The sequence below is a fragment of the Uncinocarpus reesii genome, genomic scaffold (assembly GCF_000003515.1).
Source record: "Uncinocarpus reesii 1704 scaffold_1 genomic scaffold, whole genome shotgun sequence".
In the NCBI taxonomy this organism is placed as follows: Eukaryota; Fungi; Ascomycota; class Eurotiomycetes; order Onygenales; family Onygenaceae; genus Uncinocarpus; species Uncinocarpus reesii.
Window position 1 is genome coordinate 7,379,475 of NW_003052500.1, and position 20,727 is coordinate 7,400,201.

The window sequence follows — 20,727 nt, forward strand, 5'->3', positions numbered from 1 at the left end:
TCGTTTTCATACTCTTATTCTGTTGAGACTGACAAGTGTTGTCAGCTCTCGAGTTACGATCACTGGCACCCAGTTGATCGAAATGCGCCATATCGTCCTACGCTGCACCGCGAACTCGAGATCGACTACGATTTACTTGCTCTGAAAGACCACCATCGCCAGGACGAGAACGATGCTGAGCATTTCGAGCTGAAATAACTTTGGACTTTTGAGGTTGAGGTCTGACACTGCCGCCAACCATGATATCCAAACTTTTCTTGCTCGCTCCCCTTCTCGCCTTCACCGCGTCAAGCTTGAGAGTTACCCCCGGCTCTCCCTGCGCGGAAAGATGTGGCCCAGTAACCTCCAACACTACCGGCGCTGACATCGTCTGCCGCGATTACGAGTTTCAGGAAAAGCCTGAGGGCATCCGCTTCAAAGATTGCGTCAAATGTGAATTGCAGAGCACATTTCACGATAGGAGGACTGCACAGTCGGATGTGAAATGGGGCCTGTGTATGAGCACCCTATCCTTGCCACCGTTGCTAGACCAATCTTGCTTACAAGAACCTAGATAACCTCCGCTACGCATTTTCGAGTTGCATCTATGGCTATCCTGCTGTCAAACAGTCGTTATCTACTCCATGTCAAGTGACATGCGACTATTTGATGACCGCGGTCAAACACCAATTGGTAAATCCTAGGTCGCAGTCACTTTATGACTTTTGTGGACTGGACAGTCTGTCAGACGACATCGTCACCAAATGTGCGCTTTGTTATTCGCTCACTGAGGATGAGAGAATATTGTCAAACTGTACGTGCAACTCGACACCTAGAATTACGGGTCTTCACTAACAACGGCATGCAGTCATTGAAGCCGTCAGGCAGGGTTGCCATTCCAGGGTACCCACTGGAAGCGAATTTATCATCGACGCCAATAGAATCTTCAACGAAACTTTGCTTCCACCAAGTACTGAATCAATCGCGCCGCCAGGAACAGAAACCGGAAAGAAAAAACCACTCGTCCTTATCATTGTCCTCCCAATTGTCGGCTTCTTATTACTCTGCCTCGTATCCTGCTTCTGCTGTTTCTTCTTCGTTCGACGTCGACGCCGGAAGGCTCAACGGCTTAGCCAGGCCGGGCATCTACACGACAGGTGGAACGACACTTCTATGATGACACCTGTTCCTGGTGGGCTCAGACACACCTGGGGGGAAACGCCGCAATTCCACCCCACTCAAACTTATGGCTACGATCCGTCAGATCACCAGGGATACTATGCCCAGCAGGATGTCAAGTATCCGACTGAGACATACCAGTTGGGCCCGGTTACCTCTGAGCCCGATGACACGAAGAAGGCAGAATTTGTAGCGCAGAGCGTTCCTAAGCTTTCAGCACCTCCTCCTGGTCGCAAATCACTTTCCATCACCCAATAAGATCTGTTTGACAAGCGCTGTTTCTTCAAACCACGGGTTCTTATCTGCGATCCCAGAATCCGTGGTAATGGGATAATATACAGGCGAGTCCAGTAACTTGTTGCATGAGATAACGATCCATCTCCGTAACATCCGAATCACACTTACCAATATCCTAACTTACCGCTTTTATAACCGAGAAGAGGACCTGGCAGCTGGTCCATTTGCTCAACTCGAAGGCATGGCATTGCGATTTCCAGTGGCTTTTTTATTTTATTCAAGCCTTGTTGTGTCTTGGTGGCTACCACCTAGTGCGCATTCCAAAGATACCATTTGCGTATCCTCTTCTGTATTCTAAGTTCATCGTTGTTGCCCTAGTTAATTATTAGGTGCAGGAGTTGAAGGATATCATGAATTGAATAGTTAGCTTACAACATTCCCAACACAATGAGCACTCTCTTGCAATGCTGCAATTAGCTTTCAATTTCATGTCGTCTCATAAATATCAATGAAGGTCACCATTTCTTCTTATCTTGCAGAGAATTGGGTTTGTTAACTGTGTGGTTGTTCCCCCAGAAACTCAAATCGGAGCTTCTTTGGATTCCAGAATGAGACGGTTCTGACCACTTTAACCCTTCTCCCACTCACTGATCTGTTTCTTCCCCTCCAGCAAGACGAACAGCTCGCTCAAGATGACATCCATAAACCAGGAACAACTAAAAGTCCTTGAACAGACGCGACAGCGACTTGTCCAACTGACACAATCCCTCGGCTCACTATCCAACAGCATCAATCAAAGCAACCCATTACCAGCAATGGGCAAGGCCCACCCATTTCCCGGCTTCCTTTCAAGCCAGCAGGGCGGAACAGTCAAAGCTTACCCCCGAAGTCCGCCAAACTAGGTCCTCCCTCCAATCCCAAGCAACAATCATATCCAACAACCTCCTCTCCATCTCCCGCCTCCTCGTCGAACACCAGGAGCTCCTCTCCTCCCTCGTCGCCTATCCCACCCCAGATTTCCCAGGCCGCACAGAATCGACCATCCTACACCAGCTCATGCGCACCAAACTGGAACCGCGAGTGGAAGAGTGGGTCGCCAAGGGAAGAAACGTAGCGCGCCACAACACCGCTTCGTCGCAACTGCAAGTGGAAGCTGCAGCGGCGGCGGACGGTGAGTCTGTACGCTTGTCAGTCGATGAGCTGCTCGATCTATGGCACTGGGCGCCCCTTGAGGCGAATACGGAGGCTCGACGGAGGGATTGGGGTGGTGATTATACGCTTGAGGAGAAGGAGATGGGGGTCAAGAACGTCATTACGGGGTTGAGGAGGAAGCTTGATGAAGGAGATGAGGAAGACGAGGATGAAGACGAAGAAGAGGAGGACGAAGATGTACAAGGCGAAGAGATGGAAGTTGTGGTTGGAGCGCATGCGCGTGCTGGCGGAGGCCCAGGTGTGGAGTTTGATATTGCTAGAGGAAGTAATTATACTCCTTCGAAATCAATGGCTCCTGGGATGCCACTCGACGACGTCTTTCGATACATGATGACAGGAGCGCAGCCCAGATAAAGATAATCGATTTGATTTTTACGATTGCAATGCGGCTTAAGCGGGGGTTTGCATTTACTGGGAATGGATGATAAACCATTTTATTATGATATCATGGTAATTAGAACATGGTATAGATTGAGAATTGGATGTAGTGCCGAATCCTTAAAATAATACAATTATCATCCCTGTACACAATGGATTGAATGAGGCGGCCGTCATTCTGCTAGAAAATCCAAGAAAATCCTCATATCAAGAAACTAGCCTCGTCGTCTCGTACTTGGGCCTTTGCCCGACGGGCTAGCAGAAGCACCACTGGTTGTTGCAGCAGGGACCTGTACCGCTTGCATTCGCTGCACGGGCTTCACTGTTTCACTCTGTTTCTCTGAAACGGTGGTGGGAGAATTCCAGTAGTAAAGCATTTGCATCGCCATGATTAGGTTGAGAGAAAACCCTGCGATGAAGCCGTACAGGATGAGCTTATCGTCCACTTCCTGGAGGGTTGTGAAGATACGGGAGAGGGATCCAAGGAGGTAGTTGAACACCTATCACAACACATTAGCACGATGCATCATAATTGGAAGATTGCATGTAAATTCCTACCGCAAAGGCGCTCAGTTGACCTGTACCACCCTGAGACCAAATCGTCCAGATCTGGGGGATCTTGCTCGCCACACCCAAAACCCCTGCGCCAGCCTGCATATATCCCATCATCTTGTTATCCACCAGTGACTCTCCACTGCCCAGAAGCGCATAGACGACTCCAATTACCCCAATAAGGAAAGCATTTGCGGCCCCTGGCTGTCCAGAAAACGCCAGTACCAAAATGCCAACTAGGACATCTTGGACAGCGATCAACGCCGCTTCGCCATATGTGCTAAATGGAAATTGTTGGCGCACATTGTACGCGAGCGTGATCAATAGACTAGTCGTTTCGAGAGCGTACGAAGTGAACGAGACTCCTGCGGATGAACGGGAGGAAAGGATTTTAAGGATCTGCGGGACTTTGACAATCGCGCTGAATGCAACTATTGCGATTCCTAGTGCTTTCGAGATCGCGAGCGGCAAGCAGGCCGGGTCTTTGGTGATATCGACGGCCAGGACAAGGGAGGTATAGCATTTATCACCAAGAAGGGAGATTAGGGTGTTGCTGATCGGCTCGGGGAGGGATGTCGTGATCGGGCGGAGATAGGGCTGAAGGGGGTCAAGTATAAGGGACTGAATCGACTGCTTAACGGACTCCATGATTGCGGGCAGGAAGAGCTAGCTATTGGCAAGAATCAATCGTCGCTGTCAAGTCTGTTGCAGCTTGTGAAAGCAAAATACGGAAATAAACAGCTGGATTTCCCTGTTTGGCACGTGACATAACTAACTACCTGCTTAGTCACCAGCAGGCCCGATTTGGTAGGACGAAAGTTGCATCGCAAGTCCAAAGTCATCGAGCAACGCTGGAAGATCACAATTGCAATGCTTCCGCTCCCCTGAATCCCCTTTTCAACGTGATTCTGATTGGCAATGAGCCTCCGGGCTTTTAGCCTGAGGCCTGGAGCCAGGCTTGAGCCAGGAAGTGTCTGCAGCGAATGCCTGTTTCGCTTTCTAGCTCCTCCCAATGCGATCCCTCGACGGACATTTGCGGCGGCGGGGAGCTTGCACAATAAACTATCTCAGCCTCGAGTGCTTCCGCGAATATTAAGGAAATCGTACTTTTCATCGTATATGCCAGATTTACCACAAGCGACTTTCTTATCACGATCGAAAAAGTCCGCCTCCTTTACACATCAAGCCTCGCTCTTTGAATCTGCGGCACCAGAGTCCAGAGGACAGACATCCAATCCGGCTGCACAACTGCAAGGCTCCCCCGACGCCGTTGACGAACTACCACATCGTCGCAGACAGCGACTAAAAGCTGAAAAGGAAAATGGGCCTACTGGGTCCGCGGAGAACGCCATTCGTCCCGATGCTTCATCACGACTCTCCACTCTCTCCTCCTCGTTGCCCAAAACCTCCGTACGGCGGCAACTAGCAGCGTATCTCGCTCTCACAAAACCGCAACTCTCCTTTCTCGTCGTTCTCACTGCCACTGCCGCCTATGGGATATATCCCATGCCCACCCTTCTCGCCCTCGACCCCTCCATAACCCCCCTTCCAACCTTATCAACATCGACACTGACATGCCTGTACCTTACAGTCGGCACTTTCCTTTCGGCAGCCAGTGCCAACACTCTCAATATGATTTTTGAGCCCAAGTACGATGCTCAAATGTCTCGCACCCGCAACCGACCTCTTGTCCGCAAGCTCCTCACTCCCCGTGCGGCTTGGCTCTTCGCCATTGGCACAGCAACTGTCGGTGTTACGGCTCTGTATTTTGGCACGAATCCCACGGTCGCGGCCCTATCCGCCGCCAATATAATCCTATATGCCTTTGTATACACTCCCATGAAACGGATGTCCGTCGTTAATACTTGGGTCGGTGCAATTGTCGGCGGAATACCCCCGCTAATGGGCTGGGCGGCTGCCGCTGGTCAAACGGCGATAACAGGGCACGATACTTGGCGGGACCTTTTGTTCGGGCCGGATAGCTTGGGCGGCTGGTTACTCGCCGGAATATTGTTTGCATGGCAATTTCCCCACTTCAATTCCCTCTCTCACGTTATTAAAGAAGACTATAAGAATGCTGGATACAGAATGCTAGCATGGACAAATCCGGCGCGAAATGGCCGGGTTGCGCTCCGATATTCGCTTCTCATGTTCCCTCTTTCCTTTGGTCTGTGGTGGGTTGGTATTGTCAACAAAGGCTTTCTAGTTGGCGGGACTGTGGTTAACCTTTGGCTGACCAAAGAGGCGTATCGATTCTGGAAGTTGCAAGGCGCAAAAGGCACAGCACGAGGTTTATTCTGGGCAAGTGTGTGGCACCTGCCACTGTTGATGGTGGGAACATTAGTTGCAAAAACAGGCGTATGGGATGGTGTTTGGAACAAGGCTATGGGCATTGTGTATGATGAAGACGAGGAGGACGAGGAATACCTGGATGAGGAGGAATTCCGCGAGAGCCAAGATGCTCAGGTCTCGACTCAATTGGCCCAAACTACGAAGCCCTTTGTTTAAAGGTTTCGGTTGGGCCATGTATATTACGGGAGTTTTATCACTTTATTTGACAGGAGGAGCTGATTCCACAATGTATGTTATGGATGGGAGTCATTGTTTCGTTTACGAGCGAGGCAGTTACAGAAAGTAACCTTTTATACTGTTCCTGTGCATGCATGTATGGGCCAACTCGTCATCTAACAACAACGGCTCTTGCTCCAGTATTGTGGAGCACCGCCCAAGGAGCATTCGCTTTTCATCGCCTGAATATTAGTACGGGTCTGCAATTACACAGCCTCGGGCCCAAGGCGGACTTCCAGATTAAAATCAATACTTCATGTACGCTTGGAATGCAAGGTTTGCCTTGTCAACAGCGGCAGGTGTATACGGCGTAGGCTTTTGCGAGTGCTGTCGGGGAAATTACAGCAGTATAAACGGGTTTGTAGTCAGGCTTCTTCATCTCCCAAATAAGATATTATCGCGGCATGGCTGAGTCGATCGTCTCCGTAACCAAGCTCATGTTCAGAGGCTGTGAGAGCCTGATAGACCCTGGCCGCTTCGTGTTGGCAGCGGTGCAGGTCACGCCAAGACACTAAGGAAAGCTTGTTTCTTCCAGAACCTCTCGGGGAATCACGCGAGTCCCCGAACAGGACTAGCGGGTGGCTTTGATCTCACGTTTGCCTTGTTTGCTCGGCTTCGGAATGCCAAGACTCGGGATCCGATCAGCGGACATTTGGGGAGGCGCTCCGCAGGGCGACATCCAGGGACTTGTTGAGCTTCTAACCCGGTTGATCCAAAGGCGTAACTTACACGCCATCAATCGTTATCTTCAGGTCACTGCCTCAATCCTGGCCCACGGATATGTTTCATGGAGGGCTCGAAGCGCAGATCGCATCTGCTTCAAGGGAGCTACTGGAGCTATTATAAACGATCTCATGCCCCTCAAGATGCTCCATTTCCACTGACTAGAACCTTGCTATTCCCGTTCTGGAACATATTCGTTCCCAATCCGCGTTTAATTTAGTGAATCAATCGGCCTCACAAACAGAAATGGCGCTCACATCAAAGCTTCAGAGCCAAGCTTTGCAACAGCCAAACGATGACTTGACGAGCACCACTCGAGTCGTGAAGAATCAAATTGTCTTTCGGGTAAAAGATGTTCGTAAACCGGCAATTCGAACACGGCGGCCCGCTGCACCAGACCACAACGGGGTCTCCGCCGAGCCTGCTTTTCATGCGCGAAGATCCCATCGAAAATCTCGAACTGGATGTGGTAATTGCAAAAGGCGAAGGGTCAAGGTAGGATTAATACCTGTGTCATTTGTCGAGCGTTGATGCCGGAGTCTAACGATGCTTGCCGTAGTGTGACGAAGCAAAGCCGCAGTGTCAGAAATGTGAAGGCTACGGCATATCTTGTGACTACAACACCGTTCAGCCGGGGAATCGTACGACCAACAAATTGAAATCAGCTAATCTGTGCAAGTCCAATTCCGGACCTATTGACTCATCGATGTTCACCATGTCTGTAGTGGACCTTGGTAGCCGCATCCTGCAAGTGCTACAACCCACTCCAGCAGACAATGGCGAGACTGAACTGTTGCCGTCCTTCACGGTGGCCAAGGCGCCATTGACCTTACATCGTTTCATCCAAGGCGTGGGCCATGTTGCGTCCATGCCAGATTCTATGAGAATAGTAGTAGCCGGGGATATGATACAATTGGCATTGAAGGTACGTGTTGCCTCTTTTTTCCGTGGAATTTACCTGTAGTGCTGATATCTGATTCGATGCAGACACCGCATCTTATGCATGCTGTCTTCGGCATAGCCAGCACATTTTCGTTCCACGAAAAGTCACACAAAGTTGCAGAAGCATATCATTGGCACAATGCCATAAAGTTATACAAAAAGGAAATCGAAGGCCCAATTGGATTCCACAATATGGACGCCCTCATGTCCACCTGCATGCTGATGGGAATTTTATCCTTCTCAGAACCCAAATACGATCCCCTCGATTCATGGGTTTTCACATCGAAACCCACCGATCTCAATTGGCTTTTAGTGCAAAGTGGACTTCGGTATCTCATCGAGTCGACTATCCCGTGGCTACCACAGAGCATTTGGTGGAAGTTCTTCATGGAGTCGGACGACAGGGATAAAACCTTTGACGACCATCGGCCCGGGCGCGTCGGCCTCGACCCCGAACTTGCGGACTTGTGTGAGATTGGCTCAACGACGACGGAAGACGATAATCCGTACCTATGGCCGTTGAGGTTAATCACTCCGCTACTCAGTCTTCCAATGGTTCGCGAGCACTTCAGCAAGTTCAATAGTTTCATGGGCAGACTCGAACCGGATTATGTCCAACTTTTGCACCAAAAAGACCCCAGAGCGTGCCTTATTATGGCGATCTGGATGGGTAAGATGTGCGAACAGACAGCTTGGTTCATATATCCCCGAATGCAAGCCGAATGCACAGCCCTCTGTATGTTTCTCGAGAACAGCGAGGATCCGAGGATCTTGAAACAACTCGAGCGTCCAGCGTCTGCATGTGGATACACCTTGCACCACACGCGCGTTGAAGAATTGCTGGATCTAGATCTGTCAATGACGAGCTTTGACGAAATAGAGGGCCTCATTGGAATTGAGAATGCCGACCAGAGCTGGCTAGCGATGGAGAATGCTCTCGTATGACCGGCCACTTCACCTGCTCTGTCATTGCAAGGGAGTTGAGTGCCGGGTTCGAGCCCGTTACTTAATCGGGTAGCCCATCATGTGACCTTGTTCGTTACTGTTTGCTACAGGAACATCTGCATGCCAGAGGGCCTTTTGATGACGAGTTTGAAGATTGACTGCATCTACAATGTCTAGTTGTTGAAAGGTTAACAATGGAGGAGAAGCTCAATATCAAGCCCGTTGAGAAAAGCTTTTACCACCATAAGCTTAAGTTTGAACTCATACATCGGGAGTTTTTGGTCGTCAAGTCGTAAAGCTCTTTTAAAAGCAGGAGATCCGCCCTCAAAGCCAAAAGGAAATTCCAAATGAAACAAGGAATGCAACGACCTAAGAGTGCCCGTCTCTAGCGTAAAGACTGCCGTGACCGTTAGGAAAAAAGCAGCGAGATATAGCCGTCCAAATACCGGAAAAAAAGAAGCCTATATCCTTCATTTCGAACGGAACCGAAAAGAAAACAAAACAAAGCTGATTTATTTGACCTTTGTGTTTGAAATAACCCAAGCCTCCCAGATTTTTCGCTGTCTATATTCCACGTTCATGCCATTGTCATCCAACTCATCGGCTGACACAGTAGACAACAACTCCCATTGATTTGTGGACGGTGGCAACTGAAATATTGGTGCGTTGATGGCCGTGTCGGGTGCCAATTCAATTTGATTTGCTCGCGGGCCGTCGTCCCCATTGTGGTCGCTCAATCCATCAGATTCTTCACCAATACTCATGTCATCGTCGGTATGCCCGTTTTGGCCCTCGTACACATCGAACATATCCTCCGCTTCGCTGTCGGAATTGGGGAAGAACTGAATGTCGGATATGTCTGCGCTGGCCGCCCATTTTTCGTCAAATGCGTTTGAATAGTCAATTCGTCGCAGGCTAACCCATTCGAGCTGCTCCATCTCATCGTGCAGCATCGAGAGCACGTCTTTCCACATGCTTCCTTCCTTTAGGAGAACGTCACGGAGACGAAGACCACGTAGTGTCTTACGATGGCGGCGGGCAAAGTTGATGATTTCATGCGAATCAAGTCGCCATGATTGGATTCCAAATGCGCGAAGCCGCTCCCAGTACACATTGTGGAATATGTCCTCTAGGGACAAGTCAAGAGGCAGACGCGACGGGAAGCCTAAGTGCACAGCCTCCATATTCTTCGCCGCTAAGAAAAGCGTGTGGAAGACACCAGATAGTTCCCTCATTTCCGCATTCACATATCGAATGGCGTCGAAATGGATTTCAAGGCACGTCAATTTGCCAGCCAACGCTGACATTTGCTCTGCAGGTGCGAGTCTTAGGTTGAGAGCCGCCTGCGGGCTTATTTGTGGCCCAGAAAAACGGCTTATGGGGGAGCCTGACTCCAGGATGGCGGTGCCCACGGTCTGGACGGCTCGAACGCAGGCTGGTTTCCAGTCTAGCACAACGAATGGGTCGAGGGGATTATCATGCCTTTCTATGAATTGCCGCAGATCTCGCTCCACTTCGTCTTGGACCCTTAGTATTTTGACATGCTGAAGGGTCGTGAAGGATTTCATGGCTCGTCTGAGCGAAGAAAGGTCTTCACCCGATCCAACCAGCTTTCGTTGCTCTTCAATCCGACGAAGATGATCGTCTATTCTGATCTTGCTGGAACTAGCCGTCCGCAACAGCTGTGGTATGTTGTCGCGCCCTACGAATTCAAATCAGTTTTTTTTTTTTCTCCAGAGCAAAGGGCGTAGAGCAGTGGGCAAGGCAGTACCACCTTCCACATAAAAGGACCGGATGATATAAGTAAAGCTCTTCGCGTGTCTAGCAAGATGTGGAACGCTAGAAAGCTTGTCTAGCCTTTGAAATGCAGACGCGGAAAATCGTACCACTACCCGATTGAACTTGTGGGCGGCTCCCACATCTGCAAACCGCCTACATACCTCCCTAAACCGATCAACATCACTGCGGAGATCAAGGGACGGTGGTTCCGGCGGACCGGGCCTCTTGAAGCTCTCAATGGAGAGGGACGCACGGTGATCCACGCTGATACACTTTTCAGGGTCCCGAGTGAGGTGGTCGAGGATCTCCTTGAGGAGTTCATTGGAGAGCCTCATGATGCCGCGTGGCTCTTCCATCTCCGTGTCCCTAGATTCTGTCAGCGGTTCATGCGCCGCTTGAAGGTCCTTATCAGATTGGTCGTCATAGGAAAGGTGAAAACGCTGGAAAAACGATGAAAGGAAATAGAAGAGGGATCGAAGTAGATACGCCAGTTTGACGACGGCCTGTTTGGCTGGCGGCTAACTACACACCAGAGAGGGCGTCGATCAGGAGTGGCAATATTTAGTTACAGAGTGCAAGTGGCTAACTACAGCCGCTGATATTAATAGTAGCAGATGGCAAGACGGGCATAGTATTCTCTCTAGAACCCAAGGGGCAAAATGCCAGAAGAAATTGAAAACAGAAAATTCCTAAGGCTGGAAGAGGAGGAAAAGGGGTGTAAAAGAAAAAAAAAAGAGCAAACAGAGGACTGTTGGCATGCTCTCCGGCGTGCCAGTAAGAGCGCCTGGAGGAAGAAGAAGAAGAAGAAGAAGCGGAAGAGAGGGGGGCAGCAATGGGAGAAAACGAAAAAAAAAATCAACGATAGCCATACGAACGAAGGGATCGTAAAGACAACTGGGCTACGTACGCACACGATAGAAATCCATCAGTTCAGGCGTCTTCATTGCCGTCGTCATTGTCGAGTAGCATCAACAAACGTGTGTGCATTCCCTTCCAGACAGGGCTCCTCCAACCTGTATTTATTTTCTTATTCTCTGCTCTCTTCCTGACGGCTTATCAGCGAAGCAAGAAAATAATAGAGAAAAGGCCCTGTTGGTCCAATGGCGGCATTTCCTCCTACACCAATAAATCAGCTGACCGAAAAGACACCAGCAGATCGTTCAGCCTGCTGCGGGAGCAATGCGAGTTGAGCGAATGGAGAGCAAGAAGAGCAAGAAACAGGCACAATCTGTGCTCTGGCGCGGCTGTGGCGGACGAATCGCTGGGGAGAAATGCATTCTGGTCGTTGACGGTTTGACGGCCTGCAGAGGCTCGCATCCCTGTAGGCTGCGGAACGCGCCCTCCCCCCCTCCTCCAAGCCCGTCAAGGATAGGGAGCATGCAAGAGGGCAACCCCCGGCTATTCAAGAAGAGAGATGGCATGTCCTTCCCGAGACGAATCAGGTGTGCGGACCAAGCCAACATTTTAGCTTCGTTGGTGCAAGGGTTCAATCGACACGGGCTCGAAGGGCATTCGGGTCTGGAACAACTTCATGTGGGCTGCAGACGAGCGACGTGCAGTGGGATCATGTCGTCGCTTGTACGACCGTTGGGTAGGAAGGGCCTTCGTCGAACTACCGCTGGCGTTTGCCGTGTAAAAAAAAATGCAGCTCGACATGCTGTGTGAGGAGACGAGAGGAGAGGCGTGCAGAGCAGAGCTGCCCAGTCAGTGCAGTCGGGAGAGATTTGAAGGTTTGGTCGTTGCTGGGGTGCGATTTGTCCCAGGCTGGAGGAATACGATGGAAGAAGACGTCGCCCTGAAATTTGCACATGGGATCCCCCCTCCTTTGTAAACCCAGTCCAGGGGAGAAATCAGACAATACTGCCGTCATACATTGCCTATTATAGGGAACCCTCTGTGGTGATCAAAGAGCACGAGGATAGGGGAAGCACGGAATTGCGCTCTTCTCGAGACTTGCATTCTGCCTCGATTCAGGATTATTCGCCAGGGAAACACTATCAACATGGGTTCGGAAGGTATATGCACATAGATACGTAGCTGAAGCGAGACATCGCTTTTCCTCAAATCATTGCGCTGATACCCCTGCTCCCGCACGTCCTGCAGATAAAAGACATACAATCATGCAGTGATTTATTATTCACATCCCACTCTGCCGCCAAGGATGAACGAAGCAGCAATGCTTTCTAGACCTGTCGGTGCAGAGCCTGCAGCAACACCCTGTATCGGGAGAAAGCAAAACATTCCCGTAACTGCGGGGCTTGAGCGAGTTACTGTGGCATCGAGAGTGGCTCACGGTTTCGTCAGGTACTTGCGAGCCTTTTCTTGAGTCTGCAAACGTCAGGCATTGTGACATTGTGGGCGCCTGCATTCAATCCTTGCGAATCGAGAGGGAATTGCGAAGCCGGATGGCTGTATGTAGTTACCCTTGTTCGGGCGGTTGGCTTCGAAATGCAATTGGAAGTGATTTCACTCCCAACCAAAACAGAACTAGAGAAACTTGAACCCTTGAAATGGGGGGAAAAAAAATGTCATTGATGCGTTGGCACTTGGTTTCAAAGACTAGGACTGCCCTTTGCTAAATTCATTCGACGCTTTCGAATTTCTGTACTGCTGATCTTTGACTCAAAAGTCTCCATAGATGCATTGCTCTTTGCCGCTTCTGGTTCACTCAAATCTAAAACGTCGACTTCAAAGACCTCCAGCGTCTCCCAGCCCTTTTTCGCGCGTTCGTCGTTGACAGACTTCCCGCCCGACCGCGTTTCTTTCGAGACGACCAAAGCAGTGATATCTTGATCCGTGATAGTCGGACCGAACGGGTCAGCGATCGGCACGGCTCTGAGTTTTAAACTTTCACTTTCACCGATCAAAGCGGTTGCACCTTTGGTTTTAGAAGTGGCACTGTAATCCATGTAGATCTGCTTGGGAGTCCCTGGAGGGAAGAAGTCTATAATTGACTGGAGAAACTCCCAAACGCCGTTCCATCTCTCTACCCAGGACTCCAAGAACTCTGAGTATTGCTTGTTCACTAACATCTCGTCTCCTGTGATCCCAATCGTCATCACTCTCATCGGGCTTGGAAACTGGCCCACATAGGGATCCAGGGCGAGGAGTGTAGCTGTAAGGAGCAGCTTGTGCCCGGTGTGTAAATGGTCAAACGTGCCACCAACAGCAACATGGTAGTGTGGCGTGGAATGCGAGGTAGACTCCTCGATTTCCAGGCCTGGTGGGTGTCCATCATTCGTGCCAGGCAATCTCTGTATATTCAGTTGAGCCCCCAATCCGGTTTCCTGGTCCACTGCCTGGCGCATTTCCCGCAAGAAGTCGTCACCCTGGGGCGAATCAACCGAGTAGATAACCTTCCAGGCACGTCTTGAAGCTGCCAGAGAGGCAAGGCTAACAACAGGCCCAATCTGAGGCGAACCGGCAGCCCGCGACCCAATTGGTTTGGTGCGGTCTACGAAAAAGACTCTGGCGTCCACGCCGCCAGGGCCGTCCAGCTCGATGTGCCGTTTCACACTAACAAGTCCCACAAGCTTATAAACATCGGCCAGCAGGCGTTGAAGATGATCAAACACCCTGTTTCTCTGCCTAGCATCCGAGGGAACAAGGCCGGAGACCGCGACGGCGATGTCCAGGACGGCCGAGCGTTTCGTTCCCTTCACGGAGGCCCATAGTTCCGATAGGCTGGTGGAAAACGCGGGCTCGTAGGCAGCTTTCAGGGCTGTAAAGGACGAAACCGCAGCTCCGGGTAAAAGAAGGAGAGCTTCGTGGTGGCGCGGGGCGGCGGAGGCGGGGTCGCGCCAATTGGGGGGTGGGCACGGCCTTGACATCGCTAGTAGTTAGCTGGTAAAAGAGCTGCGATGAGTACTTGCTTTGGCACCTTGCGATTGGGAAAACGAATGACTGTAACTGCACAATTCAAAAGGAATTCGTTTGGTGGTTGAGCGGTTCTCACCGCGATGCCGAGGGAATCCAAGCTCAGCCGCCAGTGTTATTCCTTAGTTTACCCCAGCCTTCCCCTTAACTCGTTAACTAACTAACTAGTCGGGCGCTAGTAGCAAAGTGAGTTTAGCCCGTGAGTTTGTTTGTCGGTGCGGAATAACTATAATCCACCCTCTATCAATTCCCATCCTTGCGACAAGACATATACTGGCTGCACTGGAAACAAATTCAAGGCCCAGCACTCTTTATAACTTGCTGGGAGTAACTCCTACTTGCCGAGTTCTGAAGGTAAATGGAGTTGTTGACAGAGCAAAGAACAGTGAGCTGCTGCGCTTCTGGCCAAGAGTCTGTTTTTACACTGCACTTCGCGAACAAGTCGCGGATCCTGGATTTCTTACTGAGGCCGATATCAATTGCCTTTTGAGGAACAAAGCGGTCTACTTCTCAGCCTAGAGGGCCCTTTGCGTTAAAATTGTAGATAAAGTAACTACGGAGTACAGTCTGCACAGGCACATCCATCCAAATTGTAAACCCCATACAACAAGCACCTTTATTCAAATCTTACATGCAATTTAATCTATTTTGCAGCGCTACATCTATTGCCATGGCCGTGTGAATTGCTGAATTCATCAAGGGCACTATTCCTGACAGGCGTGGCTGGCCTGGGATCAAGTTCTGGTGTCTGTTGCTTGAGATCGCTCGCCCATTTCCGAGTCACTGGTGGTTCGTGAGCCGCGACGTTCGAACTCTCCTCATCCCCATCGTCCCACCTGCACACAATTATCTCCCTGCAATGCCACGAATATAGTATACATCATTGATCTTTTGCTGTCCCGCGACAATCGCGCAGTGATATCGGTTTCGGAACTGACTGGTTCTGCGAGGTCAAGGACCCTTCTGGTCCTCCTGCGACCATGACAGACTCGCATGGCTTCGGAGGGGCTGGACGAGGGCCAACCTTTCCTCGACAGCCAGAGGAGCTGCATATCCCATCGTCAAACAATTCCATTCCCTCGAACGGTCCGCGGCCCGCCCAGCACCAGTTCCCTTCGCCCCCGGAATACTCTGCGAATCACCCAACGTCGATAAATATTCAAGCTCCCGCCTCCCAACCACAGCCTCATCACCAATACTCCGGCAGCACCAGTCAGCTGAACCCCGGGAATGCGCTGCCTGGGACTCTTCAGCCTGGAAATGCGAATCGATCCGGCCCTCTACCAAGCAATACCGCTCCTACCTTGCCTACCCTCTCGCAGATCGCTTCGCAACAACCTCCAGCATCCTCACCTTCCAGACCGGTCTTAATGACCCAACCGCACTCCTATTCAGCCTCGAGCCCTGCTGCGTTTGACCAGCAAAAGTATAAACCCTTTGGAGGCGCTTCGGATGGCTCAAAATACATCTCTCCAACGTCGGGGACATACCCATCTCAAACCCCGCAGAACACCCAATATTCGCCTTTAGGATTGGCAGATATTCGCTCACATATGGACACCGGGATGCTAGAAGAAATGGGCAGTGCGGCTCAATCAAACAATGCTGAAACGCCTGTTTCTATGAATTGCAATTATATGGCGCCTTGGGGTGTGTATGCCCTGGATTGGTGCAAATGGTCGATCCCGCTAGGCAGCCCAACAGCGGGGAAGATAGCTTTGGGGAGTTACCTTGAGGACAATCATAACTATGTAATCCTTCCCTGGGATGGTTTGAATTCCACATCGTTGCTAACTCCTTAATGCAGATCCAAATCTTGAATGCCCACCACAATCAGCCTGACAGAGACTACCCTGAGCCTGATGGACTGGCAGGCCTAGAATTTGTCAAAGTTGCAGAAGCTACGCACTCCTACCCGGTCACCCGAATATTATGGGAACCTCCATCGTCACAAAAACAATCTACCGATTTGTTGGCAACTTCAGGTGACCACCTCCGACTGTGGTCACTGCCCTCAGAATCGTCCCAATATTTGCACCATGGTGGCAGCTCCATTACTCGAACAGCAAATTCCAAGCCTCCCGTTCAGAAATTATCTCCTCTGGCTTTGCTTTCAAATTCTAAATCTCCTGAACATACAGCGCCTATTACCTCCCTCGATTGGAACGTTGTGTCTCCAAGCTTAATAATAACGTCCAGCATTGATACGACGTGTACAATCTGGGATATTCCCACACTGACGGCAAAGACCCAACTCATTGCACATGACAGGGAGGTATATGATGTTCGATTTTGTGCCAACAGTGTAGATGTTTTTGTCAGTTGTGGTGCAGATGGCAGTGTTCGAATGTTTGATCTGAGAAGCCTAGAACACAGCACCATTATCTATGAACCGTCGGAGAAGAACGACAAGTGTACGTGTGGGAATTTCTCTTTCCAAATTGATTCTTAGGCTGATCAAGTACAGCGTCCACTCCTGGTAACTTATCCCCACCAGCCTATCCATCCGTCTGGCCGCCTCCGTTGTTACGAATTGCTGGTATGTGTCGCTTTGCTCTATCCATCTTTTAAGTATAATGTGCAACGATTAATTTCTCTATGTAGCTTCGCCTCATGATGCCCATCTTTTGGCGACCTTTTCCCAAGACTCCAGTGTCATCCGAATACTCGACGTTCGACAACCAGGCCAGGCTCTTCTCGAACTCAAGGGTCACTCTGCACCGATCAACTGCGTAGAATGGTGCCCGGCCCGCCGAGGGACTCTTGCCTCAGGCGCCGATGATTCTCTGGTCCTAATATGGGACCTGATCAATCAGAACAACGCAGCTAGCATCAGCTCTCAAGCACAGGCAGGCCAAACGCACCTTTCCGGCTCAACTGGCGTGTCGACCATGGAACGCGGACCGGCTGCAGCTTGGCAATGCGATTATGAAGTATCGAATGTGAGTTGGGCTCCGCATACCCCTGGCAGTAACGCCGCGGGGTGGCTAGGTGTGTCGGGTGGGAGAGGATTATGGGGTGTTTCCATATGATTGGACCCGGAGTTCGCCTTTCCTTCTTGCACACATGCATTTTGGACAGTACTTGTTGTATCACTTGGTTATCGGATGGTATCCAACACTTTTTCTTTCATCTTATTTTTTGGGCTTCTCAGACAGTGGAATATGATTCCATTCTTTATTTGTGGAAAGCTCATGATCTCATTTTGGAAATATTGGTCTACTTGCATATCTCTACTGCTTTACTTTTCATCCTTTCCGGTGAAGCTATTCATGGTGGCTGGCACACTTGAAAACAGCATTTTGCATTCTTATGACCATGAGCGCTGATGATACATCCTGGGTACGTTATTTGAATTTATCTTCTTGGTGCGAGGCTCCTGAAATGAATACTTGTCAGAACTTGGTGTTCACATAGTTCAAACAGCCTACAGGCGTTAGAATCCTTCCTGTATCACCCCTGTTTTGCTTAATTCGGGCATATGGAAAATCCACATTGCTTGGCCTCTTTAGCTATGAACTCTTTTGACTTCAAACTTTATATAACAATAGAACAGAATATAGATCAGCAAGATTACACTTGAGGATCCTGAATAGATACATGGTGTTCGAATGGAAGATATAAACTGATATTCATCGAGAGAACAAAGGTTCTGTTGATTGATGAGACGCATGCGAGGTCAATCTCAGGCGGTGACTATTTTGCCAGTACGTTTGATACCGGTATTTACCGTACCAGACGGCGCAGGCCCTCGGTGTCTGAAAGAGGAGCGACGGTATTGTCCGTGTAATACAATATTTTGAGGTTGGTTTGTTTTTCCGCCCAAACGTCAAACGTCGCCAGAGAAGAAGATCTCGCTTGGATCAAGCTCCAAAAGGCCTCTGTCTCTCGAAAGAGCTGACTGGGCTCGACAAGGATCACTTGGGTCTCTGTTGACTGAAAGTCCACGCGCTCTGAGTTTGGATTACAATGGGGTTGAATCTCAAATCTCTTTCTGTGTGATCTCGATGCATTATCCGCCTTCGCCATGGACTTGCGCACAATAATGAACGCCGACTCCGCCGGAGTCTCGAGCAAACCCCCTCCACCGCAGCCTTTGCCGCCTTCTCCATTGCAGCAACCAGGCAGGGAACTCAGTCCGCGCCGGACAAGCTATCCCAACGACGCCTCTCCGCCGTCCCACCCCTCCCTTCCCACCGAACCTCGCGCAAGGCCTCCACCACCTCCTCCGCTGCAGCCTCCCCTTCATTCACCTGGCCGGTCGTCCTCTTATGGCTCCGCTCAATCGCCATATCAGCATTCATCTGCCAGCTCGATTCTAAATAGCATCCCTCCTCCTCCGAACAACCAAGCCCACCCACATGGTTCGCAGTCGTTCCTCCCCGTCGCCCGCGACTCTTTCGCTACCACCGCCGCCTCTGTTCCGCATCCTACAAGCTCTCTTTGCTCGCCGTTTACTCCCCAGCCATTGAGCTCTGGCACGCAGCAGTCGTACTTTTCTCAAACACGCTCCCACTCGATTCATTCTGCCACGACGCCGTCGTCGGTTCGCAGCTTCTCGTTCCCTGCGCCTCGCGAAGATGCCGCCATCCCCCAACATGCTGAACCATCGCAGCCGTTGCCATACTCACCAATTCAGACGGGTTCGCAGCCGGCGACGCCTCTGGGACCTCCCTCTGCGACCTTTCGGAGGCGTCCACCCTCGTCAGGGCAGGATGTGGAACACGGACCCATCGCCAGCGCCTGGGATAGAGGCGATCAGCAAAGAGAGCAAAAAGATGCCGTTTCGCCGATAATGCAGACTCAATTATCAAGGCAGGGCTCGTTGTTGGTGGAACAGCCGCACAGACAGTATTTGCTAGAACGAGACATCGATCGCCACAGGACAAGCGTGAGCCCAAAGACAATACTCAACAGGGCTAACCATGCTGCTGGGGACCTTGGCCGTGTTCCGGAACGTTCTTCACAGACACAATATAATAATGATGTTGATAAGTTATCATGGCGAACAAACAACGGTGGAACAAACAACCTACCAGCACATGACAATGACACCGCATCCCAAAATCTGTATCCGCCCACCACCCCTAAAACTACCCATCCGTCGAATTCTAGTCATCCTTCCACCGTATCACCTCCCTCGAAACAGACTATCAAAAGAGAAACAGAGTCCTCGTCGCAGCACATTACGCCAATGAAGCCAAGCGAACCGCTAGTTCGCTCGTCTGTTACCCCGACACTTATTCCAAGGAAAAAACGCAAGAGGTATCACGAGCCCCCAGTATATGCTCAGAAAGCTCCCAGAACTACAGGGACTCCCCCTACGATACCGATCAGCTACAAATCCGCTGCCTCATCTCTCCCGTTTAAACCCCCATTCCCGAAGCGTGAAGCGCCAGAGGAACGACCTACGTCGCGAAACAGGTCTCTACCTCCTCGTCCGACACCCTTACCAGCACAAGAACGACCGGATGCAAATGAGAACAGCGCTCGATCTAGCACCGTTGGAAAGCCTGTGTCATCCCTTGGGCCATGGGAACCTTCCATTACCGGCATAATTCCCCACGAAGAGGTTACGAAGGCGGTATGCGATTTCTTATTCCAACAGGTTGTCATGAGGAAAGATATTGGGGCCGGTCCTGCAGGCGGAGCTGCAACAGGTTCGGGGGCTATTCTCGAAGTGGAAGCTAAACTTGGACAACTCGTCGATAAAAATCGAGGTGAAAGAATTCGGCTTCCGGTTCTCACTGAATGCATCCTGAGCAAGGATGACCCAGGCTTGCGGATCGCATTTGAGAGTTCTATGTCACTGGTCAGAATCCATTATTTCGCTTCCATTGTTTTCTTTCGAAGTATTGGCTAACTGGAGTCTACAGGCTCAACATCGCTCTCTGAACAACTTCCTTAACGAGTCCGTCAAAGCTTCTATGGCTCCGGGGGCTTCTCGTATCCCGCTCACGTACGCCCACAAAAAAGAACTCGACACGTTTTATGAAGTCTCATCCTCAGCGCTTCCTCCCATCGTTCAGCACCACCTCAATCCTCGCCACAAACCCAAGGTTCGCATTACTACGGACCAGGGAACAGGCGCAATATTAGCTCGAATTATCAAATGCCGTATTGCGGACCTCGACGTGCACAGTCCAAGAACAAACCTGGATTGGCGGATTAGCGTTAATCTTGAAATGAATTACGAGGGAGACCTCAATGACCTTACACCGGCAGCTGATGCAGGACACTTTGGCACCAGAGCTAGGTCCAGGAATAAAGATCGCATGAGTTATCGCCACCTAGCTTATCAGATCGAAATGACACAGGTTGCCACGGCAGAGGTACATGAAGTTGCGACCCTCGACT

General features: G+C 50.5%; 10 protein-coding genes across 10 annotated transcripts; 7 read left to right on the plus strand and 3 right to left on the minus strand.

Annotated features, from left to right (window-relative positions):
- Window positions 1–623: 623 nt before the first annotated feature.
- UREG_02772 (uncharacterized protein) lies at window positions 624–1,416 on the plus strand (the record flags this gene model as incomplete). The annotated part of the gene is made up of 2 exons (XM_002543210.1): window positions 624–672; window positions 848–1,416. 2 exons carry the CDS (start codon window positions 624–626, stop codon window positions 1,414–1,416), a joined length of 618 nt encoding a protein of 205 aa, XP_002543256.1.
- Window positions 1,417–2,451: 1,035 nt separating this feature from the next.
- On the plus strand, window positions 2,452–2,961 carry UREG_02773 (uncharacterized protein; the record flags this gene model as incomplete). Its single annotated transcript, XM_002543211.1, has 1 exon — window positions 2,452–2,961. The coding sequence occupies one exon, from the start codon at window positions 2,452–2,454 to the stop codon at window positions 2,959–2,961; it is 510 nt and encodes a 169-aa protein (XP_002543257.1).
- A 239-nt stretch (window positions 2,962–3,200) lies between these two features.
- On the minus strand, window positions 3,201–4,185 carry UREG_02774 (MPU1p protein; the record flags this gene model as incomplete). The annotated part of the gene is made up of 2 exons (XM_002543212.1): window positions 3,201–3,485; window positions 3,544–4,185. 2 exons carry the CDS (start codon window positions 4,183–4,185, stop codon window positions 3,201–3,203), a joined length of 927 nt encoding a protein of 308 aa, XP_002543258.1.
- A 270-nt stretch (window positions 4,186–4,455) lies between these two features.
- On the plus strand, window positions 4,456–6,045 carry UREG_02775 (uncharacterized protein; the record flags this gene model as incomplete). Its single annotated transcript, XM_002543213.1, has 1 exon — window positions 4,456–6,045. One exon carries the CDS (start codon window positions 4,456–4,458, stop codon window positions 6,043–6,045), a length of 1,590 nt encoding a protein of 529 aa, XP_002543259.1.
- A 1,498-nt stretch (window positions 6,046–7,543) lies between these two features.
- Window positions 7,544–8,715, plus strand: UREG_02776 (uncharacterized protein; the record flags this gene model as incomplete). Its single annotated transcript, XM_002543214.1, has 2 exons — window positions 7,544–7,753; window positions 7,816–8,715. 2 exons carry the CDS (start codon window positions 7,544–7,546, stop codon window positions 8,713–8,715), a joined length of 1,110 nt encoding a protein of 369 aa, XP_002543260.1.
- A 512-nt stretch (window positions 8,716–9,227) lies between these two features.
- On the minus strand, window positions 9,228–10,283 carry UREG_02777 (uncharacterized protein; the record flags this gene model as incomplete). The annotated part of the gene is made up of 1 exon (XM_002543215.1): window positions 9,228–10,283. One exon carries the CDS (start codon window positions 10,281–10,283, stop codon window positions 9,228–9,230), a length of 1,056 nt encoding a protein of 351 aa, XP_002543261.1.
- An 870-nt stretch (window positions 10,284–11,153) lies between these two features.
- UREG_02778 (uncharacterized protein) lies at window positions 11,154–12,159 on the plus strand (the record flags this gene model as incomplete). Its single annotated transcript, XM_002543216.1, has 2 exons — window positions 11,154–11,471; window positions 11,650–12,159. 2 exons carry the CDS (start codon window positions 11,154–11,156, stop codon window positions 12,157–12,159), a joined length of 828 nt encoding a protein of 275 aa, XP_002543262.1.
- Window positions 12,160–13,046: 887 nt separating this feature from the next.
- On the minus strand, window positions 13,047–14,324 carry UREG_02779 (uncharacterized protein; the record flags this gene model as incomplete). The annotated part of the gene is made up of 1 exon (XM_002543217.1): window positions 13,047–14,324. The coding sequence occupies one exon, from the start codon at window positions 14,322–14,324 to the stop codon at window positions 13,047–13,049; it is 1,278 nt and encodes a 425-aa protein (XP_002543263.1).
- Window positions 14,325–15,350: 1,026 nt separating this feature from the next.
- UREG_02780 (uncharacterized protein) lies at window positions 15,351–17,402 on the plus strand (the record flags this gene model as incomplete). The annotated part of the gene is made up of 4 exons (XM_002543218.1): window positions 15,351–16,121; window positions 16,178–16,784; window positions 16,838–16,909; window positions 16,975–17,402. The coding sequence occupies 4 exons, from the start codon at window positions 15,351–15,353 to the stop codon at window positions 17,400–17,402; spliced, it is 1,878 nt and encodes a 625-aa protein (XP_002543264.1).
- Window positions 17,403–18,397: 995 nt separating this feature from the next.
- UREG_02781 (uncharacterized protein) lies at window positions 18,398–20,649 on the plus strand (the record flags this gene model as incomplete). Its single annotated transcript, XM_002543219.1, has 3 exons — window positions 18,398–20,182; window positions 20,247–20,429; window positions 20,605–20,649. The coding sequence occupies 3 exons, from the start codon at window positions 18,398–18,400 to the stop codon at window positions 20,647–20,649; spliced, it is 2,013 nt and encodes a 670-aa protein (XP_002543265.1).
- Window positions 20,650–20,727: the final 78 nt, after the last annotated feature.